Here is a 24,372-nt window from a genome sequence, read left to right as displayed (position 1 = left end):
AGCCCTGTGGGTGGCCAGGGCTGGTGCAGAGGGCTCCAGGGCATTGGAGCAAATGAGAGCTGGCCGGTGGTGCTGGGGCTGAGTGACACACTCCTCCCCCAACAACTGCCCCCGCCCTGTTCCACTGCAGTCCCACACCCAAAACACAGTGTTTCAGCCAGGATCTGCCACAGTGCACCAGGCCAGGCTGGGAGAAGCACAGCTGGGTCAGCTCCCAGGAAAGGTGGCACCACAGCCCTGGGAAATGAGGCATGAATGAAGTAGGATCTGCACCAAGGCAGCAACAGATGAGCCCTCAGAAATGCTGCTGCTGGGCAAGGGGCCAGCAAGGACACAGACCTGGCACCACAATCATGAGTGGAAACATCACCCAGAGGAACCCACTTCTTGGCCAACCAGATTTATTATTCAAGTCCAAAGACAAAGCAGTTGGAGACTCAGGCGCAGCAGCGGCTTGAGGGGGAGGCCTGGCCCTGGAGTCAGAGCAGTGCTGGAAGCAGGCGCTGGGTCAGGCACCCCGGGAGCTCAGCAGTTCAGCACAGGTCACCTCACAGCAAACAGGCACCCAGAGCACAATGCAGCGCAGAGCCAAGGCACACTCATTTCTCTTACAGCCCCTCCTTCTCCCTCAGGTCACAGGATTAGTGTTCTCCTTCCCGAGGTGGGCAACACTGTCACAAAAAAGGCTGGAGCAGCAGGGCTGAGCCCTTTGGAGCGGGAGGAGCATTCGGGAGGAGCACTGCAGTTCCTGACAGGAGCTGTGCCCAAGGAGAGCAATGGGCAGTGACCCCAGCATATCCCAGCTCACCCTGCTCATGCCAAACCAGTGTCAGAGCTTCACCCTGGCAACAGCCCTGAAAGTAACAGTCCATGTTCACCCCACAGAACATCGGGGAGCACCATTTCCCAGCTATCTGGAGTCTTAAAACAGTATAAGGAGTGTGGTTTGCTGCTGCTGAGGCCGATGCTCTGGCCCGGGCAGTGTTTCCCTCACCCGCAGGCGATGCAGTCACACTGCTGCAGCTCATCTCTATTTCACACATTTTACTCCTTTGCTGCAGCCCAGCACCGCCCCATGCTGAGCTCAGCTCCAATCCTGCTCCCCCAGCCTGAGCAGGGCTGTAATGTTTTTCTTGACAGCGCAAACACAAGGATTTGCAAAGACATTTTTCAAGGCTTGTGGAAATAAATCCATGTGTGCCCCGGGGCAGTGTGTCCTGGCTCACAGCAGGGTGGGCTCAGCTCAGACCACAGCCAGTGCAGGGGCTGCTCCTGCACCGTGCTCTGCTCCCAGGTGATCAGAAATAAAAATAGATCAATTTAACAACACAGACATAATCACTTCACCCTTCTTTGGTACAGACACTGGCCACGAGCACCCACTGGGACACTGACACCACAAGCACAGGGCACACTGAGTCCGGGAGCTGCTCAGAGATTCTGTTCCACTAACAAAAAAAAAAAAAAAACACCAAAAAAAACCAAAAAAAAAAAAAAAGGGAAAAAACAAGGAAACTTCCCAAGAACCACTCCCAGCCACGTGCCCAGAATTCTTGCTGCTTTTTAAACACACACCGTATTCAGAATTAATTTTATCCTTTGAGAGTCCAGCTGGAAATCACCAGCTACCGCTTCCTCTCGCCTTTCTGGGTTCGTTTCTTCTCCTTCTCCTTCCGCTCCTGCTTGGCCAGCTTGTCCTTTTCCCGCTGCAGTTTATCCTGCTCTTTCTTCTTCTGGAACTCATCCCGCAGCAGCTCTCGCTCCAGCTTCCTGGCATTCAGGACATCCTCCACGTTGGTGTTGCGGAACAGCGCTGGGGTGGGATAAGGGCTGACAACGCTCTGCCTGAGGCCGCATGAGGTGCTGAATGTGGCACATCAGGGGTTTGTTCTACCTCCCCTCTCACCTTCCAACTCCCTACTTCCTCACCAGGTAAGGAATTGTGGAAAGAGGAATGCAGAAAGGAGAAGGAATCTGATTGCTTTTCCAGATAGAAAAGTCAGGTTGAGAAAACCCACTTGGAGCACTCTGATGAGGAGTGGCTGGGGGAGCTTAGCCTGGAGAAAAGAAGGCTCAGGGGGGACCTTACAAATCTCCACAGCTCCCTGACAGGAGGGTGCAGCCAGGTAGGGGTTGGGCTCTGCTCCCACCGAACAAGGGACAGGATGAGAGGAAACAGCCTCAAGTTATGCCAGGGAAGGTTTAGGTTGGATACTGGGAGAACTACTTCATGGAAAGGGTGGGTCAGGCTACCCAGGGCAGTGGTGGAGTCCCCAACCCTAGAGGGATTTAAAAGCTGTGTAGATGTGGCACTTGAGGATATAGGTCAGTGGGGGCCTTGGCAGTGCTGGGGGAATGGTTGGACTCTTATCTCACAGGGCTTTTGCAACCTTAATGATTCTACACTTTTTTCCTAGAAAAATGAGGTTTCCAACAGGTTCTTAAGACTGATATGTAAAAATATGTGTCAAACCTCTACAAACCTGAAAGGAAGAAAACACATGGGGTGCAGCCTCAAGTGGATTCACTGCAGCTGTGTGTGACATGTCTGAGCACATACACACATGTGTGTATGTGCAGACAGGTACATACATGTCCCTAATGTAGGGACAAGAATAATTCATGTTTCATATTTAATTATGTGATAAAACCTGCTTCCATCTTAAATCTGCCAGCTGGGAGCTCAAGGACTATTCCAGTTCTGAGACAGACATGAGCCCCCTGGTCCTGCCCACCTGGAATGTTCAGCTGCACCATGGCCTGACAAGCTTCATTCCTGACACAATTTCCCTCTCTGGATACCAGTTAATGTTAACCTCATGTTCTGGGAGCATTGTCCTTATCAATAAACGTGTTCTGTGAAGCTGCAAAAAGGTGGAAGAGGGGAAGAGAGGAAAAAGAATGACAGGGTTGGTGTGAGCACTGAGCACACAGACCTGTCACTGTCACTGTGAGCAAGGTCAAGGTACACAGAGAGATAAACCAATCCTCAAGCTTAAAAGGTGTCCCTTAAGAAACAGGGAAACCAGCACAGGGAGAAAAGGATGGGAAACTCACCGTGGAGGCTGCCTGCCTGACAAATTGCCTGAGTCACTAGGAATACAAAGGATACATTTTTCTGATCCAATATTTACTGCTGTTGTTGATCCATCCTGTTCATCGCCACCAGTGAGAGAATTAAGGAAACACAGACATCAGTAATGAACTTGTGCCTCTCCACAGCCACACTTCACTCAGAACACCCCAAATGACAACTTTATAAAGCCAGGAAGAAGCAGCTGGACTCCCACAGACCAGGAAGGCACAACCCCCCTCCTCAGCTCCTGCTGCTCCAGGGCCAGATGTGGTTCCCTACCATTCACTCTGCTGGGCAGGGAAGAGCTCATTCTTCAGCACCACAAAGGGTTAATTTCTAACCCTCCCACTCCACACACTCTCTCTGTAAAGGATTATTTCAGCAGATTTCTCCTGGGAAAACGAGAGAAACTCAGCACCAACTGCTGAAGGATGGGGGCATTAACTGCTCTCCTGCCACACACCTGGGCTGGGCAAAGCATCACAGCCACGTCTTGGCAGGGACAAAAACCCTCCCAGGAGCATCACAGCCACATCTTGGCAGGGACAAAAACCCTCCCAGGAGCAGCTGCTTGAAGCACTCCACAAACGAGGAGCTTCCATGCTTTGTCCATGAAAGCTGTTTTATCAGGAAGGAAGATTGCAAAGCTTCCCCAACTGTCCCACCAGACCCTCCAAAGCTGAGCTGTTGTTTTAGGAGGTTTATAGCAGGCACTGTCCTTCACAGCCCCAAGAAGTGCAGGAAAAGGATATTCCTCCTCATCAGTCACATTGGCATACTGGGCTAGGAGTGCAGCTTTCCTCTGCTTCTCCTCCTGGGACACCTCCTTGGGCTTCACCACGATCCTGGCCTGCTTCTCCATCATGCTGGCGATGGCCTGGACCTCATCTGGCACCAGAGGAGTGACAATGTCAGCGCAGGCCACAGACAGGGCCACCCAGCCCCTGGTGCCTCCTCCCCCTGCAGCCCCACCCACAGCCACTGCCCTGAGCTGCAGGGACACCATCCTAGGGAAAATGCACCCAAAGGGAGAAGTTTCACCCAAAAACACCCCCCAGCTTTTCCCAAGCTCGCTAGCAGTGCTGTCAAAGCCAGCTGCTTTGGGGAATTCCAGCTGGGATCTGGGAGAGATGGAGCTGCTGAGGAGCCACCATGGGGCTGGCTCGGGCCAGCATGGGGCTGACACCCCGAGGTGACACCAAGGGACTGGCTCTGGCCAGCATGGAGCTGACACCCCGAGGTGACACCAAGGGACTGGCTTAGGCCAGCATGGGGCTGACACCCCGAGGTGACACCAGCTTCTCCCTTTGAAAAGGGAATTCTCTGTGCTGTGCCCAGCCACCACCAGACACTGTTATTCCTGGAGTGAGGAATAACACATGAAACTGGAATCAGGCAAGCTCCGACTAATGAAAATCCATTTGACTCCAAATCACATTTTCTTCCCTTTCAAAGCAGCTTAATAAGTTTATTTAAGTATGTACTTAACCCCCATCAAAGAGAAATTCTGAAAACCTGAAGTGAGGGATCAAATTCATGTTCTCCATTTCTTTCTAACCAAGAGAAACCAACAGCTGATTTACCTTTTAACACTGAAATTCTGCTGCCCATTTCCTAAAATGACATCTGTTTTGACACCCTTTTTTTCTTCTTCAGTCTGTTAATCACTTACCCTCAGGACTCTTGTTATTCTGAGTGGATACAGACTTCAGTGGGGATTTATCCTTTTATGGAACCCCAGTGAAATAATTACACCCTTGAATTCCATGAGCCCAGAAACACTGTGCTGCCTTTTTATGACAAGAAAAATCCCTGTGGGTGAGCACTAGCAGGATCAGGAGGAGCCCAGCAGCAGCTACAGCAATCCCAGTCACTTGTCCCCAAGAGGAATTTACTTTATTTAATGCATGGAGCAGCATTAACTTCTCCCTGTCCCAGCCAAAGGGAAGGTCAGGCCAAGAACAGACTTCCAGAATTTTTGGGAAAAGCCACTGAGCTGCTGCATGGTGGAGCTGCTGTGTCCATGCAGGGGGTGAGGGAGAGGGGGATGCTGGGGCTGATCCAGTGACAAGGGACTTGCTGCCAGAGCCATTCCTGGGGGACAGTGACAATGTGCTGTTTGCAAGCAGAGGCAACAAGAAAATGCACAGCAAACAAAAAGCAGGATTTAGCCCAAAGGGATGTTCCATTGTCATGGTCTCTGGTCAGGTCAGTGCCACTGCAATGTCACTGATCTGTGCTTGAACCACAAATCCTTCCAGTACAGAGCTCCACTGGATCCTGAGCCCTGCACAAGGACAAGGACAAACCTCCCCACAGAATGAGGACAAGGTGAGGTCTTGGCTCCAGCTGAGGACAAAGATGGATTCAGGGAGGGGACACAGGAGCAGTGGGACTGTACCCACTGTGGCTGGGAAAAGAGCAGTGATGTTTTATCAGCAGCTTCACAGAGCTTCCTCCAACAAGCATTCATGGGAAAAAAAGCAGAGTTGTAAGGGAAAACGTTGGAAGGGGAAATACAGATGAGTGAGTGGGGTGAGCAGCAGCAGCAGCAGGGACAGCCCAGAGCTCAGCAGGGACAGCCCAGAGCTCAGCAGGGACAGCCCAGAGCTCAGCAGGGGCACCTGCAGTTGTACAAAGCAGCTGCTTTCCAGACTGGCAGAAACAGAACAGCAAAGGTTTCTATACCTTAATAGCTGCAGTGGCAGCACTAAACAGAGACAGCCCTGGACATGCTGGCAAAGGAGGTTACTGAGAAAGCCACAAAATGGTTTGGGTTGGACCTTAATGACCATCTCATCAGAAAAAAAAATCCTATATAAAAAACCACACACAAAAAAAACCACACCACCAAACCAAAAAACGAGAAAAGACCAAAACCCAAACAAACAAAACCCCACAAACAAGAAAACAAACAAAAATCACTTTCCCTCTGCAGGACGATGAACCCAAAGAGCAGCAAATGCTGGGGCAAAGTGAAACTGCCCATCCCCATTCGATATGAAATAGTAACTGAGCAGCAATGGAATGAGAGGCAGGTGAGACCTGCAGACATGTGGGCAGTGCTGGTTGAACTCCTACCAGGACAAACACAAAGTTCCTGCTGTAGTAAGGCCCTGCAGCTCACCCCACACTGAGGACCAGGGCACAGCACCCCAAGGCACAGCACTCTACCTTCTTTCTCCTCTTTGGCATCAACGACCTGAGAGTCAGACCACCTCTCCACGACCTCCATGCACACATCGTTCAAGAGATCTTCTTCCTAGTAAGGGAAAAGAAACTCCTCAGTCTTGGAACAGAGTTGGCTGCTTCAAACCAGCACCAGTCAGACAGCAAAAGCACTGGGTGCAAGGGATCTTCATGCCCAGCAGTCAGCTCAGGAATATGGCTTTTCACCCCAAATCTGCTTGTTAAACACACACAGGACTCTGGTTACCCTGGGATGACACAATCACACCGTGTCTGGTCACTTTGCACATGAACAGGTTTCAAAATGCTGGCTGTGCAGCTGCCACAGCCCTGCCCACACCAAGGAGGCCATCACAGATCTTTGCTCCCAAAACCTCCTGCCCAGCATCCTCTCTCTCCCTGAGCAAGGCCACAGGGAGTGACTCAGTGCCACCTCCACACCAAGCTCACTAAAGGGAAGAAATTACATTGGACAAATCGTGGGTCAGGGCCAGTAGAGAGCTGAAACCACTGTGGTGGTACTGACAGACCATCACCTCCACCAGCAGGGACATTCTGGTCCCCCTTGACCTGCCTGGAGCATTAACCATGACTTAGAGGTGGCAGTGGGACACATCCACACTGCTCCTCATTACTGAGCATCCCCCTGCTCCAGCATGGACCTGCAGGGGCACAGCAGCCTCTCCATGGCCTTCCCCATGGAATCCCAGGGGAATCTCAGCCCTGGTGCCTGAAGCAGCTCCTGCCCTTCCTGGTGCCCACAGAGCTGTTCCTCTCACATGTTCTCACTCCTCTCTCCAGCTGTGCTTCTGCAGGTGGTTTGTTCCCTGCTTAAATTTGATACTGAAAGGTGCTGAATGTCATGGAGCTGACTGGTATTTGTTCCGTGGGACACGGGAGAGCTAAGCACCACTGCTGGGGTGTCACAGAGCTCAGGGACCACCACCAAATAGTTTCAAACAAACAAGAAATGATCTTGGTTTGGAGTTCAGCAAATACAGAGAAAAATTAACTACAGAAAATACAAGCAAGACAGGTTCTGTCTGGTTTAAAGAGAAGAACTGGACAGAAATAGAACTCAGTTTTAAGTTTCTTGGTTAGAAATGATGATGTGAATAAACTCACTCACTAGTGCAAGACATGATCAGGACTCAGGAACCATGGATGTGAGAGCAGATGTCACCAGAGATGTCACCTTATTTTCATAAGGTTTGTGAAATACAAACAAGTGAACGAAAGAAAAAATCCCCTGTAATTTGTGTATGGAACTAGGAGAAAAGACTTGGCAAGAAAAGCGTCAAAATCACCAAATAAAAAATTGTTTCAAAAGTCAATACAGAAATAAGCATAGAGTCTAAAATAAAGAAAAGAAAAAATTAAAAAGAACAGACTACAAAGAGTAATTACAAAGTCTGAGGGTTCAAGAGACAAAAATATTTTACAGCAATGGCAGAAAATCCAGCTGAGCTGGAAACTGCAAATGAAGCTCAACTCAGCTTTGACTGTGGCAGAGAAGGAACAGGCTGTGGTGTGACAGGGACAGCCCTGGACTCGAGGGACATGGGAACCCCACAGGTACTCAATCCTGGCAGCAGCACCACAGAAGGGAACTCAGCACTGGGGAGAAAAGGGGGAAGAGCAGAAAACCTGAATATCTGAGCAGGGCTGACCAGCACTGCTCACACAGGACACACTCCCAGGCACAGGCTCTGCCTTTGGTGATGGAATGAAGTCTGGTAATTACAGGGAGGTTAATTAACCTCGGCTACTGCAGAGCAGCACTTTGCAAAGATATTTGGCAGCATCTCACACCGGCAGGATGCACCTTTTGCTTCTCTGGCTCTTTCAGGCTCAAAGCTGCATTGCCACAGTTGAAGAACCTCACTGGTGGTGCCCCAGGGTGGGGAGGGGACAGGGACAGCAGGGGAGGGTGCTCTGACTTTTAGGAAACCCATCTGGAATGACACAGTCAGTGTACAGAAGGAATGGTGTCATGCAGTGACCTGTGATAACAAAACGCTGACTGTACCCACCCAGTCCCTCTGGGTTTTGTGCTCCCACATTGACACTTCGGGAGGAAATCAGCGACAGCCGCTTGAGCAGACAGTAACCAAGACCAGCACCACCCATGATTTAACGTTTTACACTATGAAACATCCGTTTATGAAAAATCCCGAGACACAGACACTGTGAAAACCATACAAGGAGGATTATCGAAGAGAAATCCCTCCTTGCACTCTCCTGACTCCTAGGAATCTGGCAGGGGCAGAGGCAAGCCCTGCCCACCCCCCAAGCTCACCCACGGCTGTTCCTGTCCGTCCTAGCTCCAGCCGGATCTGATTCCTGGCAGACAACACGGGTGTGAGGCACGAGAGCTCCGCCCAACACCCTCCTGCCAGAGGATTTGGCATTAGAAGTCACTTCTCACCCCACCTGGGCGCTGCCAGGCCGCCCAGCTCGCTGGTGAGCCCTGAGCCGTGCACGCAAAGAAAGGGGATCCCTGTGTCCCTCGCCAACAGCCCCTTCCAAAATGTGTGCCAGAGCTTCCAGCAGCCCCAAGCCCGGCACAAACCCGCTCCCCAGGCAACAGCATTCCCAAACGAACCGAAAACCCCCGAAGGGTCCCGGGTGGGGCAAGAAAATGCTCTGGAAGGGTGTGTGTCCCCGGGAAGGCGCTGATCCACTCCGGAAAGGGGGCTATGCAGCCCAAGAAGGGGCTGATCCGCCCCGGGAAGGGTGTGATCTACCCCGGGAAGGGACGATCCGCCTCAGGAAGGGGTGCTGCACCCCAGGCTCCGGGGCAGCAGCCCCGCCTGCCGTCCCCTCCAGACCCCGGAGCCCCCCGGCCCATCGAGGCCCGGCCGCCCGCGGCCCGGTGGGCTGCAGGAGCCCCGGCGGAGCTCGGCGCGCTCATGGGCGCGGGGCGGACAGCGAGACCCCCTGGCCCGCGGAGAGACGGCCGCCCCTCACCAGGCAGGCGGCCAGGACGGCCCGCAGCGCCTCCAGCCGCTCCTCATCGCTCTCCTCCTCCCGCAGGAGCCCCTCGATGTAGGCGCCGTACACGGCGCGGTCCAGCCCCAGCGCGTCCAGCCGCTCTGCGAGCCAGGCTGGGAAGGGCGGCGGCTGCGGGACCAGGATCGGGGCCGCGATCGGCATCGGGGCAGCGGCCGCGCCCGCCCCGCCGGGCGCCGCCATCTTGGAGCTTCAGAGGGTGGAGACGGCGGCCGCGGTGGGACAAACTTGTGGCGCCGGCGGGAGCGGGGCGAGCGGGGCTCGGGGTCGGTGCGGCCGTGCCCGGACGGGACCGGCGTGACAGGGCGGGCGGCCCGGTGTGCTCGGTGTGCCCCGTGTGCCCCGAGCCCCTGGCACAGCTTCTCCTTCCTCCGGAGAGCGGCTTCGCGAGGAGCGGCGCGGCCCTGCGCGGCCGCCGTGCTGGGCGGGGCGGGCGGCGGAATTTAAACGCGGACAGGCGGCGGGAGCCCGGCGGCGCTGAGCTCCGGGACAGCGGTATGGCTGGCACGGCCTCCTCGCGGCCCCTCCGCGGACAGTCCTTCTACCTCGACCTGCCGAGCGGCCGCAGCGCCCGAGAGCTGGCGGAGGCCATCGGGAGGCTCGGCGGGGTGAGCGCGGGGAGCCTGAGGGCCGGGAGGGACTGAGGGGGTGACCCGGGGCTGGGGGGTGACCCGGGGCTGGGGGCCTCTGGCAATGGGGGGGATTTAGGGCTTGTCCTGCGGGTGCCTCGCCCCTTTTCTCTCTCTGCCCATTTTTTAGTGTTTCCTGATTTTCTCGCTTTTCCCGGTGAGCTCGGTTCCCTCCCCTGGTCCCCCGGCAGCCGGAGCCCTGGGGACTGTCGCTGAAGGTCACCTCCCATCCCTGTCCCCTCGGAGGTCCCTGGGCATTGCCGTCCAGCTCGGCACCAGCCTCTCCCTGCCAACATTGCAGGTGTTTCCCTGCTGCCTGGTCCGGCCGGTGCTGGCGAACACCACGGGAGCAATTCCCAGACGGTGGTGAGCAGCTCCCTGGCCATGGAGGTGCTTCCAGTCACGGTCACTTCGTCCTGGGAGCGCTTCCCAGGGGTGGGAACTGATTGCCCACTCACAGGGACACCTCCCGGAGGTGATAACTGGCTGTGGTGATGGGTGTCCCTTCCAGGCAGTGATAAGTGTTTGCCTGGCCAGGGGCATATTTTCCAGGTGGTTGTAATTGGTGCTTGGTTCCCCCTCATCGCTCCCAACAGCCTGTGGCAGTTTGATTTTTTTAGGGAAGCTGTGGGACTTGCAAACAGAATTCAATATAGGGTAAAGTAGGGAAATGCCAACCAAGGTTCTTGTAATGGAGTTGTATGCTTTTCTTATGGTTTCACCAGAAAAGCCCTCTGGACTGTTTTCCCTGGGAAGCTGTTGCTTGGGTGGATCCATGTGACATCCTTCATGGCCTCCAGGCTTCCTTGCTGCTGATATTCCTCACCAATTCCTTATATCCTGTCCCAAGACCCTTCAAAAAGTAGCATCACCTCAGTCCCTCGAGCTGGAGCTGAGCATGGGGTTGTACCTGGCTGTTCATCTTTCAGTTTCCTTATTACTCTTGCCCAGTTTTGTTCCAACAGTTGTTACTATTTGTTTTCAAACTCTTTCATCTCTCTGAGTTGATTGTCTCATGCCACCCCTAAACTTATATCCTACAATATACACACAGGTGTAAAATGTTTGAATTCTTGTTGCTGCTGTATCTGTTCAGCCCTGATCAGGTGTTGGCTGCACAGACACATGGGGAAGGTGACTTGCACTGTTTTCCCCTTTATGAGTTTCACCTTCATCCTGAACTTGCTGGTTTTTCTCTGCCCTCCCCTGGATGTGCCACCCACACTTGGGACATCTCTTTCCTAGCTGGGCATTCTCAAGTCTGAGAACTCTGTGCTCCCAGTAGACAATTACTTCTGTAGGCTACTGCTGCGTTAGTTGGAAATACTTTTAGGCTTTGGCTGTCCTTCTGGTTCCTATAAACATCCTGGGTCACTCCCTCTCTGAAATGAGGTCTACTGGCAGTGGAGTTCTCATTCCTCTTGCTCCTGTAGGGATACAGAACTGCACCACAGCCATTGTCTGTAAAGCAGCTTTTTGGCAGCAATACCCAAGCCCAGGTTGTGTGTGTAGTTCAGGACACAGTTAAGGGCATCCTGTGGCCTTGGACTTGCATGTGGGACCTTGAACTTGGCCTTGGTGTGAGGCTGGTGACATCCTGGAGGTTGTGATTTCCTCTTTCCTGTGCTTGCAGCCCCTCATCTCCCATAACACTGTGTCAGGACAGCCTGCAGTGGCCCTTATGGCACTTCACACCCACTTCATGGGTTTGGAATTTCCATCCACAGGGATCCTGTAATGGAGCAGAACCAGCTTGTTCAGCAGCTGCAATTTCAGGCTGCCCAGCTCTTTATCTTCCTGAGGGCTTCATGTCTGAGCCCCATGATCCTCTGCTTTCTGCCCAGGTTCTGAGAAGCCAAGTCATTGTTGGCTTATAACACCAAGAGTGCCCCAACTTCTGGGTTTCCATCTCTTGGCCTGGTAGCTCCTGTGCAAAGGTGCATCTCTCTGGCTCTCTCCTGCCCTATTCTCTGTGGAGCTGCTTATCCAGCTGTTCACTTTCTCCTTTATTCTTCCAAAACCTGTTATGTTCTCCTGAGGTCAGAGCTCCTCCGGGCTGATCCATGATATCCAGGGCGTTTTCCTCAGCTGATGCTTTTTTCTGAAAGCACTGCCTGAGGAGGAGGTGGTGGTGACAGAGCCATGGATGTCTGGATGTGAAGTTCTGGTGACTATTTGCAATGAATCTCTGGGGCATCACAGGATCTCCTCCTTTTGGGACACAGCAGTGTGGAATGGAAGAAGGAATGTGATTGCTTCCAGCAGCCCCTCACAGTGTGGGGGTTGAGCCAGGGGCTGTAGCTTTGTTTAGCAGGGCTCTGTCAGCAAGGGTCAGACACTTGCAGAGCTGCTCTGTTCTGTCTTTCTGCAGGTGATCGAAAGCTTCCTCAGCAAAGAAGTCACCTGTGTGGTGTCCAGCAACAGAGAGGCCAAGAGAAGCCAGGCCAGGACTCGGGAGGAGAAACTGAGCTGCCCAACTTCAGAAGGCACAAAATCCACGAGCTCAGTGCCTGCTGTCCCCAAAGGGAACCCAACCAGACCTCGCCAGAAGCCACCAGACACTGTAAGAGCTACAAAGGTTTTGGCCACCTCAAAGTTTGGCCTAAGGGGTCTGTAGGGTAGAATCTGGGACCAGTTTTGGAAGGTGAAGTTGTTCCTCCTCTGAGCAACCATCCTGTGCGTTTTTTTTCCCCTGCTCTGGCTGTTGCTATTCATACTCATGTTCTTTGTGTCTGCCATGATTATCTACTCAAATGTGCATTCTTTGGGGAGAATATCTGCTGGAATGGCAGAGGAAGTGGAGGCCTTGGCTGGCTTCCTGAGGGAACAGGGAGATGTGTGGCTAGAAAAGCCAGAGAAGTGTAGACCAGAGAAAACCACTGCAGGCTCTGGGTGCTCACAGACACAGGGCAAGGCCCCTGTACCCTGGGAGGAGATCCACAAGGGCTGCTTGCAGGAAGGGCTGATCCCATTTGCCTGTTAAGGCTGGGCTTTCTGCTCACAGCTGCTTGTGGCTAAACTCCGACATCCCACCTTGAACAAGGTGTCTGCTGGAAGCTGTGACTGGGCAAAGGCAGCTGCCTCAGTCCAGGCCAGGGGAACCTCTGCCAGCTGGAGCTGAACCACCTGCAGTGGGAAACCTGAGCTGCTGAGGTTTCTCCCAGTTTTTGTCTCCTGTCCTGACTCCCACCCTTGTCTTACAAAGAGCTGAACTGATCTGCTGAGACCACTGGCTTGAAAATCAGGCTCTGTTCCCAGGATGCTCCTAACCCTGGCAAGCTTGTTGGGGTGCCTGAAGAACAGAAGGCTCAGGGGACCTGATCTATCTACAACTTCCTCACAGGAGGTTGTAGCCAAGTGAGGCTTGGTTGTTTCTCCCAGGTAACAAGTGGCAGGACAAGAGGAAACAGCCTCAAGTTGTGCTGGGCACGTTTAGATTGGATATTAGGGAAAACTTCTCCATAGAAAGGGTTGTCCAGCTCTGGCACAGCTGCCCAGGGCAGTGGTGAAGTCCCCATCCCTGGAGGGATTTAAAAACCATATGGATGTGGCACTTGGGGACAAGGGTCAGTGGTGACCTTGGCAGTGCTGGGGAACAGTTGGACTCGATCTTACAGGGCTTTTCCCGCCTGAACAATTCCATGATGCAGCAGGCAGTTTCCAAGCTAAATTGCTGCTTCCTCTTGGCTCACTCTGGAGCCTTCATTTCAGTGCTGGTCGATAATTCCAAGCCTTGGCTGGTGCTGGTGGTGCAGAGTGAGTGGTGCTCTCTGCACTTTGCATTCCCTGGAAAGGCTCTCTCCCCCTGGCAGGGATGAACCCAGCAGAGTGTGGGGATCCCCAGGGATTGTTGTTCTCCAGCTCTTGGCCATGACCTGCTCATGTCTCCTCTCTCCGCAGGCACTGCTGAGCCGTGGGAAGGAGCTGCTGCACAAGGCCATGAAGAACCAGGTGAGCAGCTTGGATGGGCTCTGCTGGGGCTGGGTGTGCTCAGAGTTCTGCTGAGCAGAGCAGAACCAGTGCCAACCCTCCTGCAGAGCCCCTGCCCTGCTGACAGAGCAGATCCTGGGGCTGGGAAAGGCACGGAGCTGTTGCTTATGGCCTGCAGAATATTGTGTAGTGCTCGTGGCCACTGCTATTTATGGAGCCATCATCCACTGTTGCACCTCTAAGGCCTGTCTCAGCCATCTGGGTGCTCAGCGCAAGAGAATTATTAACACGAGGCCTGTTGTTAGATGAATTTTTAGCCTAAGGAGAACTAAAGCAATGTAGCTGGGGCAAAAGGCTCCCCTGCAGTCCTTTCCCTGAGGTCACAAGTGGCCAGATAAATCTCAGTGCCCACTTAGGAGCTCATGCTGTAGCTAGGATTAAACATTTGCCCTAGATGCTGCTTTTAATTTGGGATAGATAAACCTGGAGTTCGATCCTTTTCTGCTGTGCCCTGATTTTAGGAAGAGCCCCTGCAGTGGTCTGTCAGCTGGGCAGCAGGAAGGGCTCTGAGCTCAGTTTAGAGCTGCACGTGGCCCTGCTTTGAGCTGTGCTTTGCCAAACCTCTCTGTACAGGACACCTGCAGTGGCAGCAGCATCCTCGCCAACGCTCGCCTGTGGGGAGTCCAGATCCTGCATGTGGATGGTATCCTTCACTGTGGGGTGCAATGAGGCTGCTGGGAATGAGGGATTTTGGAGACAGGTGGAGCACAACTGATGTAAGGAGAGTAGAACAGAAGGAAGAAATTGCAAGCAAATATCCTGGAGTGATGCCATCCTGGCCGAGGGCAGGTCTGCCCTGAAACACCAGATTTGTGTGTACAGAACGAGCCACTGTCACATTTGCAACAGCAAACACAGGGTACACTGCAATGCACTGAAGGTGGAATGTTAGGAAATGTCAATATCTTGGTCAGTACATCAATTTGTTCCAAAAAGACCATTTTTACTAATTAACCTGGAAGTACAGATCATAAGGGCAGGATTTGGTCGGCTTTAATTAGGAAGTGCTGGTGTTTGAGGACCTGTGCTGGAAGGCACCTCCCGTCCCCATGATGGATGGGATGGGGGTGATAGGGAAGACAGATGGTAGAGCTCTGATACTAATAATAGGTCTGGAGTAAAAGGTTCCTGAGTGTCTGATGACAGTGACATACAGCTGTGGCTGAGCCTGTCTGGATTGTGTCCCTGGGCTCTGCTCAGCCTGTGGGGCTGCCAGAACCTCAGGCTCTGCTCTGCATGCTGCAAAACTCCTGCCCAGTGTCTCCTTCTGCAGAGCCCAGCAGCCTCCAGCTCTGCTAGAGAGCAAACAGGGGGGCTGTCCCTCAAAATGGCTTCATCTTGGGCCATTCCCTGGGGGTGATGCTCTGCCAGGGGCTGCAGGCTCTGGCTTTTCCTAGTGCCATGGGGGGTGTGCTGCAGTCTGGAGGGGAACAGCTCCCTTCCCTGGCTGAACTTTGGCTCTTTGACATCCCACCTGCCCAGAAATGTTGTCCTACGCCCAGCAGCTGCTGCGAGCCATCTCAGGAGCAAGGAAGAGGTGCCAGAAGACAGAGGTAACAACTTAACTGCAGCCAATTTCAGGAGTTCAGGGTCCCTGGGCAGCTTTGAGCAGTCCTTGTAGCAGCTCCAGTGCCAATGGGCCAGTCAGGAGGGTGCTGGATCCCATCCAGCACTGGGAAATCTGGCGCTTCTGTTAGTGATGGAGATGGCAAAATTGAAAGAATTTTTCCTTTTATAAAGTTGGGGGTAAATCCAGATGAGAATGAGGCAGCTGTTGACAACTGTCAACGTCCATAACAAAGCTAATACTGATTTTGACCTAAGGGCCATGGTTTAACCCCGGGGGCAACTCAGCCTCACACAGCCACCCTCTGATCCCCCCAGCAGGATGGGGAGAGAACTGTGAGAGGAAAAGTGAGAAAGATCATGAATTGAGATAATGATGATTTAGCAGGGAAAGCAAAAACCACACAAACAAGCCAAGCAAAGTAAGGAGGTGTGGCTGGTACACTGGCTTCCTAAAGGCTTGGTTAATGTGTTGGAGAGGTCGGGGGAAGGTGGGATGTGAGGTCAGGGTGTGGCAGCCTTTGTTTTGTATTTAACCCTGGGAGACAAAAGGAGGGGGGAGGTGCTATAGGTGGTACAGGAGCTCTGAAGTGGTGGCTGAGGCTGCTGCTGCTCTGGGGATCAGTAACTGCTGCTCTGCCTGTGCTGCTCCCATGCTAAATATGTCCCTCTTCCCTCTAGGTGAAGTGTCCTGCCTCCAGATCCAAAATTCAAAGAGGTAGGCCTGGAAGTTGTGCTGCTGTTTATGCTCAGATGTGGAGCTGCTTGGAGAAGCCTCATTTAGAATTTGAAATACATCAAAACCATTGACAATCTCAAAATATGCCAACTCTTCAGGCAGTTCCCCTTGAATGAGTTCTGTTACTCCTTGTCAGAGTCTGGCTGCAGCCTCCCAGGACAGCAGAGGACCTTTGATTTCACACTGTGTTTAAAAATCTTAAAAACCCTTTGCTGCCAGCTCCCAGAATCCCGAGGCACCTGATCACTGTGCTGCTGCACATTGAATCCAGCAGCTTAAAGGAGGTTTTGAGGAATAATGCATCCTGCAGAGGAGAGCGTGTTCCTCCCAGCCCACTCACTTCTGTTGGGCTGAGATGTGCTGCTGAGACACCGATCTGGGGATGGCGCTTCCCAGGGAGGAGGGAGGGGGGAACAGCCAGGTTCTCATCTGCAATTAGACAAGAGCCAATTGTGGGGCTGAGATTGGCACTGGTGACGTCAGTTGATGTGACTCGTTGGAAAGCGAACACTCGGGAACGGTTCGGAGCAGACTCCAACCTGGATTGTGTGAGAGACACTTGGGAGTTATTTCCCAGTTTGGGGTGGGGGGGAAGGTGCTGAGAAAAGGCTTGAGAAGCTGTTGGAGAAGGCAGATTGTGTCTGCAAGCTCTGAGCTCTGTGCTAAGCACACTCTGAGCCCAGCCTGGGGTCTCACAGTGACATTGGAGCCATTTGTCACTGCCAGGATTGCTCAGGACCTGCGCACCCATCTGAGCTGGATGTGGGGCCTGCACATGGCCTCTCTCGCAGAAGTGCTGAGCATTTGGCAGTGTTTACGTGGAAAAAACTTCATCCTGTACTGAAATAGCTGCTTCAGTGACGTAGCAGCACATTTGAGGCAAAGAGGAGGGCGAGGCTGGTGAGGACAGGTGGGCTCAGCCTTTCTGGGGAAGGAGGGTGAAATATCTTCGGAAAAAATAGCATTGAGTGCCAGGATGACAAGAAAACAAAACTCCTCGCCTTTCAGAGGCCATGAGGGAGGCAGGAGAGGCTTAGTTTCAGGGTCAGGCAGACACCCTGTGGGAGCACCTTGGTGTTTATTTGTTTCTTAGCCAGATCAGGACTCGGGTTTCCAAGGTGAGTGTAATGTGAGTGGAACATATCTGCAGGACAGGAGGGATCTTGGAGCCTCCCTTCCCAGGCTGGCTCTGAAAGCCTTTTCCCTCAATGCACTGCTGAGACTGTTTTGCTCCCTTCATTTATTTTATGCCTCTATAGAAAGCCAAGCTGCTGTTTGCCCTCCTTGGGGACTGAGTGGAGGCCAGCTACTGCTCTCGAGTAGTGTCCTTGTGCCAGGCTTGGCTGGGCAGCACCTTGGTTTGACTCCAGCAGCTCTTGATGCTTAGACATAACCATCCTGGCCTGAGGCAGGCTGTTGAGCCCAGGTTCTGCATTTCAGGCTCTCGAGTCAGGGTGTATGGAGGGAAAGGTGCAGGAAGGGTTGATGCAGAGCTCTGAGTCTGTGCAGCAGCTGCTGTGGTTCATGAGCTCCCCTCTCATGCTTGGTGGCACATTGTGGATTGGATTTGTGTGACAGTTCTTGGGATTTGAGTTAGAAAGCTTAGGGTTAGACCAATGGCTGTAAGACTGAGGAGGCATTAAAGATGTGAGGGGATGGCTGAATACTCTTTCAAAGGTGGAAATGTCCCGTGGCTGGGATTCCTTGGGGTTTGGTCACCCCACTGCACACTTGGGGGTGAGGGCTGTTGAAGATCATCTGAAGAGCTGTGCTTGGCCACCACTTGGCATTCACCAGCGCCAGAAGTTCTGATGAGCTCAGCTCTGAAGACTAATTATGAAGTGACTAAGTAGGGAATTTGGCCAGGAAAACTTCTAACCAGGTTTCTCTCTGGCAGGAAAATTGAAGCCCCCTTTTCTGAAGGTCGAAGACCAGAGCAGGTAAATGACACCTTTCCAAATATTCTACGTTAAAACCTCAGGGTCTGTCCTTCACTGGTTTCATTCCCAGTGACTTCTGCCCATGAGGCAGAGCCTGGCTTCTGTGCAGACCCTGCTCCACACTGGGAAGTTGACCCTCAGCTAGAGGGAGGCAGATGGAACTTAGAGAAACAATCCAGGTGTCTTGTGTGTCAGGGAGAAAAAAAGGTGTTAAACGAGACTTGACAGCAGTTTCCTTCCTTGCTCAGATTCCGTGTGTGATCCTCAGCAGGTCACTTAATCCACCCGAGCCCTCGGCAGTGAGGAATGAGATTGAAGCACAGGAGGTCAGGGCCTGTAACTTGATGACAGCCCTGGGCACAGGGGACCTGATCCCTGTGGTGTTTCTGAGGACTCTGTAACTCTACCAGCATCCTCAGGGCCAATTAATTACTCCAAAGGCAACATTTAAGGCATCTCAGAGTAAAATATTGGGGTTTACATGCTGCATGCAGTGAAGTGTGAGGGGAGACATGTGGCCTGGGAAGTAAAACCCTCCTCTACCATGGGGTAGCTGGAGTTACTGCACTGCTGTGCCCCAGGGCAAAAGGTGGAGTTTGGGCTGAGCAGGCAAACTTGCTTCTGTCCAAAGTGCCCTGCTGAGGCCGTCACTGGGAACTGGGTTTAATGCTTCCAGTGAGAAATGGGAACTCTGGCACTGCCAAAGGAGAGCATTGGGCAGTGTCTCCTCATAAATGAGGTGGCACCTTGAGCCCCTCTGCAGGAGGGACAGCTCTGTCCATACCAGCACTGCCACAGGTCTAATTTCCTGATCTGCTGCTTTCAGGCAATTCCGGCCCTTCCATCACCAGTTCCAAAGCTTTCCTGATCTCAACTTCCTGGCACCCAAAAGCTCCAGCCCATTTGAACCTCTGAAAAGCCTCTCCAATTCCTGCCAAGCCAGGTAGGCTGTAGCTCCTTCTGTGCAAGTGTTTAACCCCACTCCTGCTCACTGCTGGTTCCTGTGGTCTGGGAACCACCTGCCTTTGGCTGTGGGCACAAGGAGCCCTGTCCTGGGTCCCTGCTGTGCTGTCAGGCAGGGTGACACTTTCGCTGTCCCTTGCAGGGGTGCTGATGGCTGTGCCCTGCGCAGTGCTGGGGGGAAGAGTCCCTGCTCCACACCCATCACTGTGCCCAGGAAAAGGAGGGGCTTTTGTGAGTGCTGCCAAGAGACCTTTGAAGAGCTGCAGAAGGTAAAGGTTCCCCTGGGACCTGATTCCTTGTGAGAGTTATGGGTCACTCAGAGGCTTCGTTAATCACGTCATGCCTGTTAGCACCATGAGCTGCTTCGGGAGGAATTGCTGGATCCAGCAGGGTCTGCCTCTGAGAGGGGAGCATGGTATAGCTGTGTGCCCAGAGCAGCAGGTCAGAGCACAGTGGGTGGGAAGGTTGCAGCATAAGATGCTCATCTCTTAGCTGGGAGAGCCCCAAGGATCATCCTGTTACCTGATCCATAAGGTGAAGAGGATGTCCCATGGCAGCCATGGGGCACAGGAAGATCGAAAAGGTGGGAGGAGGTTTTTTATCTCCTGGAAAATGCCAAGCAATGGGGCTTTCAGTGACAGACAGGGGTGGTGGAGTCTTTTTCATGCTGCTGGGGAGGTTGTGGGCTGCTCTTGGATCAGGCACAGCCTCCTCATGGGCAGCAGCTGGGAACAGGACACTGTCTGTGTGTGTTCCCAAACCTGCTGCCAAACATTGGCTCTGTCCCTTTGCCCTCTGGTTTGTTAGGCTGTGGGAAGTGCCTGTTACTGCAAATTTCCCTCCTGGCAAAGCTTTAAGTGTTGTTAAAGAGCCTCTGCCACCTTCCAGCACCTCCAGAGCCCCCAGCACCAGCGGTTTGCCCAGGATGACTCCCAGTACATCCTTGTGGATCGTGTCATCTCCCAGCTCACCTACAGCTTTGTGGAGTGGTCAGCCAAGTAAGTCTGGGAATCTGGGAACTCCTGGAGCCCAAAGGCAGGCAGGTGCTGCATGGCACACTCATGGGAATGGCGTCCCTGTGCCAAGGAGTCAGAGGCTGCAGCAAAACCAACTTGGCATCTGCTGGGCAAAGCTTAGACAAATTCTGGGAGATGTTCCTGCATTTCCACAGGTTTTCTCCTTCAGGGAACTCCCCATGGCCTCCTAGTGCCTCCTATACTAGAAAGGGCAGTTGAGCCCACCTCTTCTGCCCCTGTGTCTGACTCAAACCCTGCTGCTCTGTAGCCCCCTGTGCCTGGGCACTGGGGTGAGGAGGCTGAGATCCCTTGCGCTGCACATCTCTGCCAGCAGCAGAGTCATTCTGAGCCTCACTGGGCTAAAATTCCTTCCCTGCTCCTGAGCAAGGGCTGCAAACTCCCTGCACTGCAGGAGAGGCCTCATCTCCCTGGGGGAGGGTATTGCTGGGCCTGGATGAGCATTAACTGATGGTTCTCTCAGGGCGCCCTGGTCCTGCCTGGCAGATGAACGTGAAGTGCCTCAAGCACGCAGCACTGGAGGAATGGAGCTGCTGTCAGCAGAGCTGGGAAAGGAAGGGGAGCAGCCTGAGCAGGGTGCTGTGGAACTGGTAATGGATATGGAGCTGCATCATGGCCTGAAGACCAAGGCATGTTCTGTCTGCCTGCCCAGGGTCAGAGATCCCAGAGGAGAAGAGGGACTGTCAGAGCACAGCTCCCTGGGGCTGCCTGGGGGAGCAGGACTGAGCAGAGGGGTCTGTGCTGCCCCTGGCACCACAGAGGAGGCCAGGCAGGGAGCTTCAGGTTTGGGCTTGGCCCCTGAGCTGGGCTGGGCACCTCGTGCAGCACCCTCTCCTGACAGAGAGGCAATAGCTTCTTCATCTGAACCTCACACACGGCCTGGGTCTGTCAGCCACCCTCCCCAAGCACTGCCTGTCTCCAGAAAGCGCCAGCTGTGCTCCAGGCAGAGCTCCCAGGTGGCAAAGAGGTCCAGGCTGGAGCTGGGTTTTGGCCTCTCCCCTCTGGGTGAGCAGACGGAGCTGGTGGGTGGTGGGATGGGGGCACAGGGTGCAGGGCAGATGTCTGAGCCAGGCCTGCCCTGTGTGGCAGGGGCTGGCAGCCTGCCCCTGGGCACAGAGCTCTCTAACAGACCTCACAGCTCCCTTGCTTTGGATCTGTGCCTGCGTGGGAGCCCTGGGGACCCTGCAACCCAGCCGGGATCCCCGGGAGCTGTGGCTGCAGGTTTTGATCCCGGGGAAGCAACTGCAGCCAGCACTGTCAGCAAGTGTGGCTGGAGCAGGGAGAGATCCCAGGGGAAGCAGCTCGGAGGGGACAGTGACAACACACCCAGAAATGGGAGCAGGCCTGGTCTGGAGAGCACAGCAAGCAGGACCAGCTGCCCTGCTGGCTGCCTGCCCTCTCCCACACTGCCCGTGGCTGATGGCAGATGTTGCTGCTCAGTCTGTGGCAGGGCAGCAGAGGAAACAACCCCTGGAGCTGCTGCCCTCCCCGGGCAGGGTGCACAGCGGGCGCCGAGCCTCCTCCCGCCTGCTCCCCAGAGCCCAGCGGCTGCTCCCAGCTTCGGCAGGAGCTCCTCCGAGTCAGACTGGGATGTGCAGCTGCTCCCCAGCCTGACGGGCTGCAGGATTCCGGCTGTGGACAGCGACTTGCTCCAGCAGACACGTGGCAGAGGGAGGGACAGCGGGTATGAGTCTCAGCTCTGCTCGGTGCTGAAGGAGCCACAGCTGGCCTGGACGGGCCGAGAGGACAAGAACTGCAGGACCTGCTGCACAGAGAGCAGAGGAGCTTCTTTTCCCAGATTTGGGACATTGTTTGGCAGCTGGACCAGCTAAAACCACCTCTCTGTACCCTCGGTGGGAGCTGGGAAGGGATTTACCAAGGCACCCTCAGTGTCAGGACCAGGAGGCACATCCAAGAGCTGGAGTGAGGACAGCACTGGCAGACTGGGCAGCTCACCTGTTGGGAGTTGATGGGGATGCAGTGGCTTCACTGGGATCTTCCCTCCTCTCTGCTGGCCCTGTTTAGAGCCAGCTGCTTCCTCTGACTCCTCACAGGCTGCTGAGAGGGTGGTGCCATTGGAAGTCTCTTCAGCAACAATGTGCTCTTTGTCCTTCCAGAGGGAGACCAGGGCCTGTTCCTTCTCTCACATGGTCCCCAGAGCTGCAAAGACTTAGGAGAGGAGGGTCATGGGGGTGAGATTTGTGTTCCTCACGTGGTCTGGGGCATTGTCTTTGAGTATTTTAAAGTGGTTTTAACTTTTTGGGTTTTTTTTTACAAACTTTGAAATAAAATGGAGGGATGAGATCCTGTTCTGCCTTACTGTGGAATGTGGGGGCAGGAGCAGAGCAGTAGTGGGTGGGTGGAGAGAAGCCTTGCTTGAAGGGGTCTGTGGGTAATGGGCACCACCATGAAGGAGGCACAGTGGTGTCTCTAGCCACAGAACATCACCCCATCCATGGTTTACCAAAGGAGTGTGGGCAGCAGGCTCTAGGAAGCTCTTGCACCTAGTGCAGGGGTGGCTCAGTAAGGTGGGGTGTGGAGAAACTGGAGAGCAGGTGGTCAGAGCCTGTTGACCTCTCCTGGGTGTGGGGCCAAGGGATGGAGGTCAGGAACAGACTGGGCTGGCCAAGAGGATGTTCTGGAGTGTCTGAAAGCAGCCTATGGCTTCTTGAAGTGCAGTTCCAAGCAGGATGGAGACAACCCTGCTGTCAACCTGCTTCCAGGAGCAGGTTGGGAAAAGGAAAGGCTCAGTGCCCAGGAGGGTGGGACAGCCCTGGGCCAGGCACCCAGAGAGGTGGGGTCTGTCTGTCCTTGGAGATGTTTAGTACTGCAGTGAAGGATGACAATCCTTCCCTCCAGGTTCAAAGGGAAGGCTTGGAGTGGGAGCAGGGACTTGGGGGGGCTGGGGGTGCTTTGAGCTCCCAGCCTGAGCGTGACCCTCTGCACATCCTCTGCTTCAGCCTGAGGTGCACCTGCCCCTCCCTCCCTCTGTGTGGCTCTGCTGTGGGTTTGGGTTCCTTATGGCTCTGCAAGCACTGGGGGGAATGGGCTGAGTTGCAGAGGGACTTGTAGGGAGTGGTGACACAAAATAGGCCAAAAAGGTTGTCCTGGAGGAGGGTGAGGGATGTGAACTGGGGGTTCAGGACCCCCTGCTTGCTCTTCTGGTGGACTCCAGGACCTTCCCAGGGCAGGTGGCCTCTGGGATGAGTTGGGGCCACTGAAGAACCTGCATGCCCCCAACTCTGGAGCACATGGTGGCTCAGCTGAGCCCCATCTCCCCTGGCCAGAATCAGGCAGGAGTTGCCCATCACCCTCCACAAGGAGCCCAAGCACCCACCCAAGGATGGTCCTGGGCACCCCCAGCAGGAAGAGTTCTGGGGCTGGTGGTCTCCAGGTCTCTGTCCCACCCTCAGTCCTGAGGGATGAATCCCCTCAGCGAGGGCTGCTGCATCCATCACCTGCGGCTGGAGCCTCTTTGCCCACCAGGACAGCTCCTCCTGGCAGTGCCTGTGGCTGTGCTGCTTCCCCCCATGGGCTGTGTCACTCTCTGTGCTGCTTCCCCCCTCCAGCTGCAATAAACAGGAATTTACTGGGGCTTGTCTCCCTAAAATTGTTCCATTATCCCCAGGAGGGAACATAGCCTTGCAGCATCCCCCAAAATCAGAGCAACGCAAGAGGGACTCTTGGCTCTGGTGCTTTCTGAGGGTGGGGACCCCACAGAACCCCTGGGTGACACCACCCACCCACTGGGGATGGTCCAGAATCGCCCCTTGTCCCCAGGGCTGTGGGTAGCAGCACTCCCTGGCTTCCCTTGGAACCCCTGCTGCCATCCCGAGCTGGGCTCCTTCAGCCAACACCAGACCTGGGACCAGTCAGGGGCTTAGTCCCAGCTGGTTGGGGGCTTCAGTCCCAGCTGGCAGGCTCTGATAATGGCTGTGGGTCCTAGTAGGGGCTGGAAGCTCCAGCACAGTCTGTAGGAGCTCTGGGACTGGCTGGGAACCAGCTGGGGTCTGGGGATGCGTCAGGGACCTGGTACCAGCTGAGGGGGACTTGGTACAGGCTGGTGGCCTTCAATCTCAGCTGGAGGCCCTGTACTGGCTGGGGAGCCTGGTACTGATGTTGGGAGGGTTTGGTACCGACTGGAGAGGCTGGTGCTGGTGTGGGGGTCCTGCACTGGCTGCGGGGGGGGCAGTAGTGTCTGAAGGGATCTGGTTCTGGCTCGGGGGTCCAGACC

At 54.3% G+C, this 24,372-nt stretch overlaps 1 protein-coding gene across 1 annotated transcript; it reads left to right on the top strand.

Annotated features, from left to right (window-relative positions):
• The first annotated feature begins 9,002 nt into the window (after window positions 1-9,002).
• On the top strand, window positions 9,003-22,124 carry DBF4B (DBF4B-CDC7 kinase regulatory subunit). The gene is made up of 11 exons (XM_085040081.1): window positions 9,003-9,885; window positions 12,278-12,469; window positions 13,807-13,857; window positions 14,470-14,539; window positions 15,379-15,449; window positions 16,144-16,180; window positions 18,099-18,141; window positions 18,968-19,084; window positions 19,247-19,373; window positions 19,993-20,102; window positions 20,602-22,124. The coding sequence occupies exons 1-11, from the start codon at window positions 9,178-9,180 to the stop codon at window positions 21,968-21,970; spliced, it is 2,895 nt and encodes a 964-aa protein (XP_084896207.1). The 5' UTR covers window positions 9,003-9,177; the 3' UTR covers window positions 21,971-22,124.
• The last annotated feature ends 2,248 nt before the right edge of the window (window positions 22,125-24,372 follow it).

This window comes from Lichenostomus cassidix, chromosome 27, assembly GCF_008360975.1.
Source record: "Lichenostomus cassidix isolate B80296 chromosome 27, HeHo_3.0, whole genome shotgun sequence".
Taxonomy (NCBI): domain Eukaryota; kingdom Metazoa; phylum Chordata; class Aves; order Passeriformes; family Meliphagidae; genus Lichenostomus; species Lichenostomus cassidix.
This window is presented reverse-complemented; position numbering and strand designations above follow the sequence as displayed.

What these genes read in the sequence shown, in the direction of transcription:
- DBF4B (XM_085040081.1), top strand. Translation starts at nt 9,178, where the DNA reads ATGGGCGCGGGGCGGACAGCGAGACCCCCTGGCCCGCGGAGAGACGGC. An exon ending in GCCAGAAGCCACCAGACACT is followed by an intron (nt 12,470 to 13,806) that starts GTAAGAGCTACA and finishes CTCTCTCCGCAG; the next exon opens with GCACTGCTGAGCCGTGGGAA. An exon ending in CCAGATCCTGCATGTGGATG is followed by an intron (nt 14,540 to 15,378) that starts GTATCCTTCACT and finishes CCACCTGCCCAG; the next exon opens with AAATGTTGTCCTACGCCCAG.